Source organism: Betta splendens, chromosome 2, assembly GCF_900634795.4.
Source record: "Betta splendens chromosome 2, fBetSpl5.4, whole genome shotgun sequence".
NCBI classification, from domain to species: Eukaryota; Metazoa; Chordata; class Actinopteri; order Anabantiformes; family Osphronemidae; genus Betta; species Betta splendens.
In genome coordinates this window covers 14,493,964-14,506,459 of record NC_040882.2, presented here as the reverse complement: position 1 = coordinate 14,506,459, position 12,496 = coordinate 14,493,964, and the positions used below count along the sequence as shown (strand labels likewise).

Sequence of the window (12,496 nt, the reverse complement as noted above, 5' to 3'; positions counted from 1 at the left end):
TCTCAGAGTAGTGGAGAAATCGAAAAATAGACCTAAATAATAAATGAATTTGTATGAGAATGTAAGGATAACATTTAAAAGTTTAAGCAGGGTGAAACAAGGGTTACTCTCCTATCTCACCTGCTGCTCCATCTCTCATCTTCTCCTCTCTCTAAACCTCTCGTTCAGGTTTGTATGCTAACTTTTGTTGCTGCACTTAATAGCTGAAGGGGGCAAATACGTTTTGTCTGTACAGTTTTGCTGCTTCGGGTTCTTCTATTTCTCAGACAGTCTCTCTTGCATCAGTTGATTGACAGCAGCTTTAACTTGGCTTTTTGAAATGTAAATATCCCTCTTCTCTCTGCTATCCGCAGTTCTGGATCCAGACACGTTTGAGGGTGTGGCCAACTTCAGCACCTTCTTACTGGACAGGTCATCAGACACGCTGTTACTGGGTGCCAGAGACGCCATATTGTCCCTGGACACCAGCGACCTGGACAAGCCACCGCGCAAGGTAGGAGGAGCACAGCTGCGTGTTTCACACCCATGGAGAGGAAGAACAGCTGCTCTGTGACATGAAAAGACCGGATGATCGTCTCGGATTTGTGATCTGGCTGTGATTCTGAAGTTTGCGATTCTTAAGAAATTAGTTTGACATTTTTAATGTGTGAACTTTACACAGGTTTCCCCCATTTTATATGTTTGCTTCCCTACTGACGTCAATAGCAACACAACTGCTTTTCCTTGTGATAAATACTTCTGTAAAAACAACCTGTTGACCAGTGAGTTAAAAAACACTTGCAGTAATGATCATCTGACTCATACAGCTCTCTCTCTGTATCTGCTTTCATCTGCTCCAGATTGTTTGGGATGTGCCCAAGGAAAAGAGACGGTCTTGTGTGGCCAAAGGAAAGACAGAGGTGAGAGGCTGTGTGTGTGTGTGTGTGTGTGTGTGTGTGTGTGTGTGTGTGTGTGTGTGTGTGTGTGTGTGTGTGTGTGTGTCTAACAGTCTACGGTCATTGATTGAACCGGGTGCATGTACAATAAGAGGACAGGACTCTTACATGTGTTGAGTCATGCCTGAGTCAGATCAAAAAGGAAAGAAAGCCAACGGAAGTGTTTTAATGGAGGGGAAGCAAATAAAGCAAATAGATTGAATAGATTGGAGATATTTTACCCAGCCACCAGCAGGGCTGTTTAATCCTTCTACTGGAATGTGGAGCGAGACGAAGGAACAGGTTAGTAGAAAACAATGATTATAAGATTACACGGGTCAGGAGGATTAAGAACGGAGGAAGGGAGGAAACAGGAAGGAGAACAATGAGGAACGGATGAGCTGAAGATCACACGTTATCAGGTTTGTCTGTTGTTCGCAGGTAATGTAGAATAACTGACAATTCACTGGAAGCAGTCTTTGTCTTCACCAGAAGCCACAATAAATGTCAGCGTGTGCCCATAAAAAACTAATATCACATGTCCAGAATCTCATTCATGTTTTAATAATTAACTTGTATTTTTTATTGTGTGTACACCATTGGCTTGTATATTTGAGGCAGTTACTTTGCTCTTATTCAAATAAAACAAAATAACTTTGTCCTTTTTTACAACTGCATTGCTATTTCACCACCATAGTTAGGAAAATAACGGGCATTTGTCTACAGATAAGTAGTGATACTGGCAGCATCGGTAGCTTTATTGCTCCCTTTATGTCTGGAGCACTTCTATAGTTGGCCACCAGGGGGCAGACTAAACCCAAAAATACCCACTATTTATAGATTATTAATAAAATGAAACATGCACACATTTTAATTTCTCTATAGTTATTAAAACCAAGTGTCACTTCATCTGAAATATTTTAGATATTTTGGTGGCCGAGCCTTTAATTTCCACTGTATGCCGAAGCAAATACGTGAAAATAATTACACTCAATTAGAATCAGAAATAGAATTGTATTAAATAGAATGGAACTGCTCAGTCCATCACATGGCATATTGTGAATGAAGCTCATTAGGATGAAGCCGGTTCACTGGGCCAAGCTAATCCCAAGATGATCCCATTGTTAGCGGCCTGAGCTCACGTCGTGCCTCTCTGGCTCTCTGTCCGTCTCACGTGGCGCTGAACCACAGGAGCAGCGGTGTCTGTGTCGCCGGTTTGGGTGACTTTGGATTTGGATCAGGGGGTGAGCTCATCCAGGATGGCGCACAAAGATGAACGCGCGCGCACGGAGATGCTAAGGCTCAGTGAGGCCGCGTCATGGTTTCATGGTAACCGGGGAGAGATACGGGAGGTGTTGTTTTTCCATAACAGCTGTTGAAGGAATATGTGTCTGTCCATGTATACAGTGTGTCCACATGAACACAGGCGCATAAGTGTTGTTGCATTATTAATGACTGATGGTGGTCTCAGGTTGCAGATAACACTGTTAAACTGTGTGTGTGTGTGTGTGTGTGTGTGTGTGTGTGTGTGTGTGTGTGTGTGTGTGTGTGTGTTTTGTTTGCGTGTATGTGTGTGTGTGTGTGTGTATGTGTGTGTGTGTGTGTGTGAGCGCTGTTTTCTTCATCCTCTGACAAAAAACACTCAAATATGAAGAAACATATTCAACGATGTGTGAAAATTGTGTATACAATGTTATCTAATAATTATTTTGTTTGTATTGAAGCAGCTACAGTATTAGTCTTACGTATCATCTTAAATTGTGTTCATTTGTTACATTTTTTTAATGCTTCTTGACTGCAACAAATGGAGACATACAAACTAAATCTAAAACTTTATTTCTATATCCTACAGTTCAGGTCTTGCGGTTTGTCTTTACTTCTGGGTGTCTGTGTCCCCCTGCAGGTCGACTGCTATAACTACATCCGCCTGCTGGAGTTCTTAGGAGATGGACGCGTCTACGTGTGTGGCACCTACGCCTTTGACCCCCAGTGTGCCTTCCTGGTTCGTACATTTGTTTTTAGGCGGACCGCTGAAAGCTGGAAGTGAATGACGTGCTCTCAGACTCATTCACAACCAGACAGAGGGACTCACACACATGCTTATCACGCTACTTCAGTGCATTTATTCACATTCTAACACTTTTGCGGACGTCACTCGAACTCTTTAATTACTGTTTGGCGCCAGCCAAGCAACAAAAGCTTTTAGAAGCTTTGTGACATTTTCCCAGCAGGTTATCTGCTGATTTAAGACGTGTGACTAACCACAAGGTAAAAAGGAAATGTCAGATTAAAACCGGCACGTTTTACTGTAATGGAATTAGAAAACAAATCCTCTAAATGTGCAGCACAGTTAACTGGGGACTTTACGGGAGTGGTCGTCTGTTTCTATGAATTGGCCCTTTCATGACCTGTGACGGCTCCGGCACCTACACAACCCTTAACGGGAAAAGCATTTTAGGAGAATGGATGGGTGGAAGCTAATTGCTATTAAAGATTAACCAACTCCTTATTGCCTTTGCGGTTCAAACCTGCGTGTCCTCCTCTGTGTCCCTGCAGGAGCTCTCCTCCTTCACTCTGCAGAAAGCGGAGGACGGAGGGGTGAAGATGGAGACGGGCAAGGGCAAGTGCCCGTTCGAGCCCAGTCAGCATTACACAGCTGTTATGGCAGGTAAGATGGTTAACTGGTTGTCTGTTGTTTGCCTTGGTCACGACTGTTAAAACTCTGGAGAAGCCCCTGAACAGAAGCCCACAAGGAGCCAATCACGTCTCGTCTACTCTCTGTTGAAATGTGTGAAATGTGCTATGTGCATTGCGTTTGATTACTGTCAGTCATGTGTCGTTAACATTTTAACTGTGTACGTACAGTGAGTACTGCTCGGTGTGTTTTGTCGCCAACTGGGCTGACAACCTTTTAGGAAAGCTTGGAGTGAGATTCCACAACTGGTTTGTCGAACCATAACCACAAGACCCATTATTATATTAAGTGAAGCAGCTGCGTGTGACACGTGCAGCACCTTCATGTTAGCAGACAAACCCAGCAGACAGACAGCTGTGCTGGTGCTAGAGATGGTGCTGAATGGGGTCAGTCAGCGTGTGACACTGTATTGTTGTAGCTTTGAGGACTCACCCCTTCATCTCCCTCCTGACTATTGCAGGCCTATTTTGTCCAGCTTTATGTTCCCTTAGTTTTTCTTGATTATTTAAAAATTTGTTCTGCTGTTTCTTTTCTGGATCTAGTGTCGACCTATTTTGAACAATATCAAGACTATTTTGAAATTTTTTTCTCTATAAATATTCACAGGTAAATGTGGAAATACATTTCCTATTTGAGTCTTACTACTGAACTATTGAACTATACTGAACTATTTGTCCCTAAAGGACGTGGGTTGTCTAGGTACTGGTTTAACAGCAGCACGTTCATGTTCCGTACAGTAACTCTGTGGTTGCATGAGCATTTTCATCGGTGCTCGTTTAAAGCGACCTGTGAGTACTGATCTGTGGCACGGTGTGTTCCTTCCTTTACTGTCAGCGCCGTCAGGTGCAGGTATTGTTGAGTCTAATCACAGGTTTGACTTTCGCTGAACTGTTGATGAACTGCTCAGCTGACATGCACTCCTGCTGAAGAGTGCGAAGGGTTTTGTGACCAATGCGTGCGAGCAGCTGGATAAAACAAACGCTTCTTTGATCTCGATCTGCTCGGCCTCAGGTGGGATCCTGTACACAGCCGCCACCAGTAACTTCCTGGGAACGCTGTTCGACATCTCCCGTGCAACGGGCCCAGAGCAGGAGCGCATCCGAACGGAACGATCCATCAACTGGCTCAGCGGTGAGAGACGCAGCTCGCACGCCCACTTTTCATCGTTTTCATCACACGGCAGAAAACCACATGCATGCGCGTGTCCTTTAGACCCAGAGTTTGTGAGCTCCGCCTTCATAGAGCAGTCAGCGGTCTCCGACCCAAGTGGAGACGACGACAAGATCTACTTCTTCTTCACTGAGGTGGCCAAAGAGTATGACCTTTACACCAAAGTCAAAGTCCCGAGGGTGGCGCGCGTCTGCAAGGTAACGTCTCCACTCATTCATTGCTCTCGACTGAATTTCCACTGGGCTCATCCCTCTCCTCCCGTCCGCTCAGTCTGACGTCGGGGGCATGAAGACCCTGCAGAGGCGGTGGACGACCTTTCTGAAGGCTCAGCTGGTCTGCGAGGACAAACCCAGCGGCCAGCGCTACAACATCCTGACCGACGTCTACACCATGCAGCACACGCAGGGCGAGCCCAGCAGCACGCACTTCTACGGGCTCTTCACCTCCCAGTGGTACCACGGCTTTCATATGACGCCATTGCTTTAAGAAGCTAGCCAGCTGTGAGATCATAGAGGAAGAGGAGCGCTTGTTTCATCGAAGGTGAACTTTGATAACTTTCTTCCCTCAGGGAGAGCGAGCAGCTGTCGGCGGTGTGTGTTTTCAGTCTGTCTGACATCAACAAAGTGATGGACGGACCCTTCAAGGAGCTGAAGAAAAACTGCGAGAACTGGATCAACCCTGAACCGGTTCCCACACCAAGGCCTGGACAGGTGCCGGTTCTAAACCACGCGTTATGGCTTCTACCGCACTCCTGCACAGTGTAATACAAAAAAAGCATCTCCCCTCCGTCACCTTGTAGTGTTTGAACACGGAGCTGAAAGCCGAGGGATTCGAGTCGTCGCTAAAGCTGCCCGACAAGGTGCTGACGTTCGTCAGAGACCACCCTCTGATGGAGAACAGCGTGAGCGCGGCGCCCCTGCTGGTGCGTCAGGGCGTCGGCTACACCAAGTTGGCTGTGAGCCAGACAGGCGGCGGCGACGAGCCCGGCGGCCTGGTGCTGCACCTTGGAACAGGTGAGGAGGATGCGGGGAGAGGAGGACACAACAGCAGCCAATGGTCAGTGGCTAAAGACAGTCAGACTAAGTGAGATATTGATGCGTTGCAGACCGTGGGGAGCTCCATCAGGTGGAGGTGGTTGGCCAGAACACCACCTTGCTGCGGGAGATGCCTCTCTTCAGCTCACAGGAGCCTATTAACAACATATTCCTGCACAAGGTAGAGGATGCGCCTCCGTAGCCACAGTTCACGCGCAGCCGTCACGTGTTCCCCTGCGGTGGCATCATTGTTCTCTGTCCTGTCTGTGCTTCCAGGGCCAGGCTCTGGTGGGCAGCCCTCTGTCGCTGGCCCGCATCCGGGCCGAAGGCTGCTCGCTGTACCCCGACTGTGAGGCGTGCGCCCGGGCCAGAGGGCTGGGCTGCGTGTGGGACCCAGATCAGGAAGCCTGCAGGACCACGGGAGGACAGTGAGTGACACTGAGTCAAAAGCATTAAAAATCTAAACCAAGTCACCATGTATTGTATTAACTAAATAAATGACCATGACTAAAGTGGGACTTTCGTTTCTTACGTTTAGGTCGGGTTCGGATGAAACAGTTGACGATGCCTTGAGGAAATGTAACGTGCAGGAGGGTGAGTTCCTCACTCATAGCTCACCGATCAGGTTTTCACGAGTTTCCCTTATTCAGCGGATCAGAGGTGTTTGCTGCAGTCAGAGCTGCGTGGTACCGTACGCGGCCCTGTCTCACGTCCTGGCTCTCCCCGCAGGACGCTGCGCCCCGTTCCCCCGGGAGCTGAGAGTTTTCCTCGGCCTCCGCCTGCTGCTGCCGTGCGTGCAGCTGTCTCCCCGGCCCTGCAGCTGGGAGCACCCCCCCCACCGGCTCACCAGGCAGCACCACTCTGACCTGGAGGTGACCGTGACCGAGGAAAACCTGGGCAGATACGTCTGCACCTGCCAGGTACGCAGCAACCACACAGCGCTGGCGACTGCTACTCTGTCTGTCAGAGGGGCGGAGTCGCGCGCCCCCCTCGACCTTCAGCGAGCGTTTGACTCCCCGCTCGCATCCTGAGCAGCTCCACGGACAAAACAAGCTGCCCCTGCTTTATCTGAGGTCACTGTGACCGAGGTCTCGCCCAAAACAATAGGTCCCACTTAATAAACAACATATAAAGTTAGATGTGAACACAAAGAAACAGTGTTTGGTATTTTACGTTAAACTCTAACGCATCTTTTTCTTCTCTTCAGGAGGTGGAACCGGGCGCCAGAGACCCCACCCCCTGCCGCAGAGCAGCCTTTCACCTGACTCTCAGCGATCCCACCACACGGGAAGCAGTGGCGGCGGGCGGCACCCGGCATATTCTCGCAGTCTACATCCTTTTCTTCTGCCTGGGCGTGCTGCTCAGCCTGTCCGTCGTGTTTGTCATAAACCGGCGGCGCGGCAGCGGTCGCCAGGGAAACCACCTGCCCGATAACTCGCTGTCGTCCGGGAAGGGCCCCGGCCTGCTGGGCTCCTCGGCCACCCAACAGTCCCCCAGCAGCGACAGCATGACGTTCGACGGATTCCCAGAAAAGCGAAACGGGACGGCGACGACGAACACGACGAGCACCCTCCTCAGTAACCATGGCAACGGCGGCCACCCCGGCAACAGCTACGGCAACAACCTGATCCACCGCAACCCGAGCAACGGCCACGGCACCAGCCTGCACGGCAACTGCAACACCAGCGGCAGCGGGAAGTTTCCCACGGAAATTTTTGCTCCAGACATGATGGACGGGAAAACGGGGGAGAGGGAGTCGGGGGTGGGGGGGGGTCTGGGGGAGCCGCTCAGGGACGGGTTACGAGAGGGGATGAAAGGACTAGAGGATGAGCTCGCAAAGATAACCATGTTTAAATCAGGGGCGCCGCTCGCTCCGTGTGAGGAGAGCTCGATATGAAGAGGCGGCGACTCAACTGTTAACTATTGACTGCATAGTTTTGCATTCTCCAAACGAACTCATGCGAAAATGCGAAAACAGCCTTTGCCAACAGAGCACGAGGCGAGGCGACAGAGAAGTATACACGTTTATGTCTAAGCATGAGATGTGCGGTGGAGCCATAGAGCACATCACAGTGTTGGGACAGACTATTTATTGAGAGCTACTCAGGACGGGACCCGCTGGTGTGAACAAATGTGTAAATAAGAAATGTAAATATACCAAGCCTCAAGTTTACTATGGCCATGAGAGAAGCGAGAGAGAAAGACTCAAAGATGAAATGTCTGCGCGAGTAGACGCGGAAAAGCCATAATGTCTTCCTGCTTCATCTCTGCTGTTCATTGCCTGATTCCTTCCCAACGGTGGCGCTGGAGAACAAACTCACAGCCCAGAGCTGTAGGGGCCTAGAAGCACCAAAGGACCGCTGATCCACAGGCCCGTCCTGGCTTTAAACAGACCCGACCCAGGCGGCTCACAGTAATCACGCTCCCCAGTGAGACTAGTGTCAGTGTGGACGAGTGAGAGACAGAGGGCGAACGTCACGTGAGCCTCGGAATGGACCTCCCCTCGACGGAGACACCCTCACCTTGTTCTGCGTGTGTGGATTTGGTCTTAAATGTATGAGTTTGGTCATGTTGCTTTATAATAAAAGCTAAAAATCTAACCTAAGCTGGTATCACGGTTTTGAATGGATCCAGACTGAGCGACTTACTTTGGAAACACAGTCTCATCCGATCAATGAGCGCAGAAGATGCTTAGCTTCACCACCAACAACAGAAGCCAGGGACAGTAATCATCCTGAGCTGTTTGAATCGTCTGGGAAATAACCTACAGGGGATGGAAATAAATAAAACCTGCTTTTGCTTGTTGCTAGGTACAGCACTACTGTAGGTGCTTCACACTTCTTGTACTACGCTGAATTTGCTTTGTCTGTCTGGATTCTCCAGCAGTTACTGTGTGCAACAACGCTCTCCAACACTTCACCTTAAAAAAAAACAAACCTTTAAATCTAAACTGTCAATTAAGCAACTGAGCCTCAGTCAAAAACGTACCTACAAGATTTTGATTTCTGAATGAAGTTTCAAGACAAATATTTCTTCCAAGTCTAATGCATGATGTGTCTTACACACTGTATGACTGGGGAATGTGACCTGCCTCCTGCCTTGGCTCAAATCCTTTACTAAGATAACCTGTGAGTTTTATTCTGTTACTCCATCCACTAATAGACACATTTTGATTTTTTTTAGTTTATTTATTATCAGATCAGTGTAAAATGTCATCAACAGTAGGTGTTCATCAAACATGATTAAAACAAACTATATAATTAAAAACCCAGCACCAAGCGGTAATATAATACCTAATCTGTTTCTGGTTTTTAATGCAGTTTTGTAATAACATTGGCTAAATAGAGTTTTTAAACATAAATATATTGTTCATCAGTGAGGATGCCCACTTGTCAAATATTGTCTGGGTTACATGGTATAAGTCATGACTTAATCTCAAGCATCCAGTAATTCAGTTGGTCTCCTGTAACCAAACAGTGTGAAGTCTTCATCGTAGAGCTTGTACAGCCTCCTCCTGTCCTCTAGGGGCACTGTTTTAAACCAGTCCCACACAGAAATAGTGGTAGTCACATTATCATAGACAGGAGGGACCTTGATGTCGCTGTCCAGATCCAAGATCTTCAGCAGGAAATCAGCATCTTCCTGAAGAGTCTCCTCATGGCCAATGAAATCATACCTGGGAGGAAAGAAGAGAGCTGGATGAACTTCCAGCTCAGCAAACAAAGTTTAAAGTTTATTTATGGTAGAATAACTTTCCATCCTTACTGTATGAGGCAGGGCTGGCACAAGCGGTGCATCTGATTCCAGTGAGGGTCAAAGGGCTGTTTCTGCGTCTGTGGGTCCAGCAGGTACTGGACAAAGTTGTAAAATGAAGGGCGCACCCCTGATGCAAAAGCCTTGGTTGCTGTCTGTGATGACTGGGAGAGGTTGCCATAGCGATGAAGAATGCTGTAGGCAATCTTTTCATAGTAGTCCTCATAGTTCTGGATCTTGTCTCTATAGGCGGAGATGAGACGGACGAATGGGTCCCGCACAAACAGGAACTTAGTGTAGTGCTTCAGCTTTGCCTGTGGTCAGAACATAAGTGTCAGAACCTATGTCACACAAACCTGAGCCGACTGAATCAGCCTCTGATGTGTCACTTACAGACTCACCCTGATCTCTGCTCTTGAAAAACTGCTCAGGAGAGTGAAATTGTCCGTGTGGAAGAAATCAGGTAAAGACATGAGGTCCAGATCGAGCTTGTTCTGCTTAAGGACAAACATAAACCGTTTCCAGCTGGTACATGCAACCTGTAGATAGAAAGAACGAGCTGTTTATGATGCTTATGAACAAACATATCTGATCAGCCAGTTACATAAAGCTCTGCGATGATCAGGAGGTGGAGGTTAGATTTGTGCAGGCCATCAGTGCATTCACCTTGGGAATGTAGCAGTAGATGATACCACGAGCGTCATCCACGATGAAGTTGTCCAGCTCCTTAAAACTCATGTCGTCTAAACTGTGCTTCCCGTCTGAAAATGCCTCTTTCTCACCGTCACATGTTTCATTCAACAGCTGCTTTCTCAGGTTTTGTGTGCGATGCATCTTCTCTGTGATGAGAAACAGGAAAATGTTAATGCGGCGTTTCTCCCAACATTCTGTCCATCCATCTACTGTACAGATCTATTTACTGTACAGATCTATTTACTGTACAGATCTATTTACTGTATAGTCGCACATGAACAGTTTGCACCTGTCGTTTGTTGTGTCATGTCCATTTGCTGAAGGGACAACATGATGGGAAATGTAACTGCCAGAAATCCCAGAAGTCCCAGAAATCTGCGGGAGAGGAGGAATCTTCTGCAAGCTGCCATCACTACAGAGCTCAACCTGTGACCTGTGGGGAAGTAATAGAGATTAGTCTTTATTCATTCAGCTACCAAACCAAGTGTCACACAGTCAGGCTCATTACTCACCTTGGTACTAAGTGTCTCTCTGGAGTTAGAGCGCGTTGATCGTACCTCAGCGTACCTTGACACTGTTTCTACCCTACTCAGAGCTTCAATTTATAGGAGGTGCAACAGCCAGATTTTGACCTGTGTGTGTGTGTGTGTGCACATTTAGATTCAAACAGGACTGACTGGTTCTCCTTCTTCTACTGCCATGCTGAGATCATTAAACCATATGTGTTTGTTGAGCTCGATTTTAGGTTTTAGGCTCTGCTAAAGTAGTTCTAGATGGTTCACAAAGTCGAAAAACGAGCCAAAAATAATGATAAAAATAAAGATCTCACAGTGAACATCTTGTCCTCATTCATCCTGCTACAAACATAAATACGTAACTTCTGCTGTCAAAGTCTGGAGTGGAATAGAATCATCATCCGTCATTTAACTACATTGTAAACTGAGCTGATCCTCCTATTAACTGACAGCGGTAAGACCCATCACAGCCGTTTCCATAGCAACCATAACATCCCACTAGACTTTTGTTACGCCTGCACCTGGGACGGTCCAGCAACAGCAGTGCAGAGGTTAACCATGAAACCAGACACTTCAGAGCAGTCCAATGAGAACGATGTTCGGGGTGCAGAAGTTGAACTGAAGGCAAACTCTCCTCTGCCATCTACTGGACAGAAAACGCCCTTACACTGAAATTAGTGGTTCGTGCTGAATTTATGAATAAATCAACTCTCTTCTAACACCAGTGACCATCCAGAAAAGGACGTTGGAGAGTGGACAGATAAGGTCAGAGCAGACTGTTCCTATGAGCAGCACTATTTAAGAATGGCATGTTGAAGCGACAGCATCTCATCTGGTCCTGATTCTTGCTTAAGAACGACTCCCACCCTCCGTATGATGCAGTGGTCTCTGAGCAGCTCCTTCGGTGACAGACTGTTACATCCCAAGTGTCTGAAGGGGAGATTAAAGGTCTTTTCTTTGGCAGCTGTCAGACTTTACAAACAGAGCTGCTCCCGTTAAACCATTAATCACATTGTGCATGTGTGCAATGCAAATGGCCCACAGTGCAATCGTTGTTTTATTGTGTATACATTTAATTTTGCTCATGTTTGGTGACAGTGTATGTGTTCTACTGCTTGTTATGCTGCCGTATTAATTGGTCGCTGGAGTGATTAATACAAACTGTTGTGTTATGGATTATGTGGCTGATGATCACTGAATATATCATTATAAAATTTAATTTTAGTCTGCGTATTACTTCCCACTGATCCAGATTTTAGAGGTCTGGTGCCAGAAAAATGGTTTGTATCTCAAATGAATAGCTGACACTTCCTTCACAGATGGTTCCAAGTCTTGTACTGTATGTGTCCAATGCTGCACTTTCAGGCTCATTTGATATAAGTAGCTGGTTACTCTAAGATGTTAATGTAGTACAGCAAGTTGCTACATGGGGGTTTAGAGTTTGGGATATTTGGGGATGATCTCTGATCCATTGATTCACCTGTCACCTAAAAAACAATATTGACTTCTTTCATGACTGCACTTGAGATTCAGCTGCCAAGGGGCAGAAAGTTTTATGTTTGCAGCCGAAGCTCAAAGGTTTCACCAGTCACCAAAAATCAGACTCACCTGGTTACTTTGGTTCAGGTAAATAAATGATTCAAGGCAAACATTTGTTGAATCCCTGGGATCACTTTGGGACAAGTCTCACTAAAGTCAAGGCTTTAGGATTAAGAGGGACTG

General features: G+C 47.0%; 2 protein-coding genes across 2 annotated transcripts in view; one reads left to right on the top strand and one right to left on the bottom strand.

The window, feature by feature from the left end:
* The window catches only part of sema4f (sema domain, immunoglobulin domain (Ig), transmembrane domain (TM) and short cytoplasmic domain, (semaphorin) 4F), a 36,347-nt gene extending 27,929 nt beyond the window's left edge, over positions 1-8,418 (top strand). Inside the window, exons 2-15 of the mRNA XM_029131668.3 lie at positions 354-493; positions 840-899; positions 2,818-2,916; positions 3,471-3,582; positions 4,621-4,740; positions 4,822-4,976; positions 5,050-5,231; positions 5,348-5,489; positions 5,579-5,792; positions 5,885-5,994; positions 6,090-6,241; positions 6,352-6,407; positions 6,543-6,733; positions 7,021-8,418. Coding sequence (XP_028987501.1) covers positions 354-493; positions 840-899; positions 2,818-2,916; positions 3,471-3,582; positions 4,621-4,740; positions 4,822-4,976; positions 5,050-5,231; positions 5,348-5,489; positions 5,579-5,792; positions 5,885-5,994; positions 6,090-6,241; positions 6,352-6,407; positions 6,543-6,733; positions 7,021-7,710 — 2,423 coding nt within the window. The 3' untranslated portion in view covers positions 7,711-8,418. The remainder of the gene's footprint in view (positions 1-353; positions 494-839; positions 900-2,817; positions 2,917-3,470; positions 3,583-4,620; positions 4,741-4,821; positions 4,977-5,049; positions 5,232-5,347; positions 5,490-5,578; positions 5,793-5,884; positions 5,995-6,089; positions 6,242-6,351; positions 6,408-6,542; positions 6,734-7,020) is intronic.
* Positions 8,419-8,980: 562 nt separating this feature from the next.
* Positions 8,981-11,458, bottom strand: LOC114844361 (carbohydrate sulfotransferase 12-like). The gene is made up of 6 exons (XM_029131683.3): positions 10,772-11,458; positions 10,549-10,692; positions 10,233-10,405; positions 9,968-10,105; positions 9,579-9,880; positions 8,981-9,489 (listed from the first exon to the last, which is right to left on the bottom strand). Exons 2-6 carry the CDS (start codon positions 10,667-10,669, stop codon positions 9,249-9,251), a joined length of 975 nt encoding a protein of 324 aa, XP_028987516.1. The 5' UTR covers positions 10,670-10,692; positions 10,772-11,458; the 3' UTR covers positions 8,981-9,248.
* Between the last annotated feature and the right edge of the window lie 1,038 nt (positions 11,459-12,496).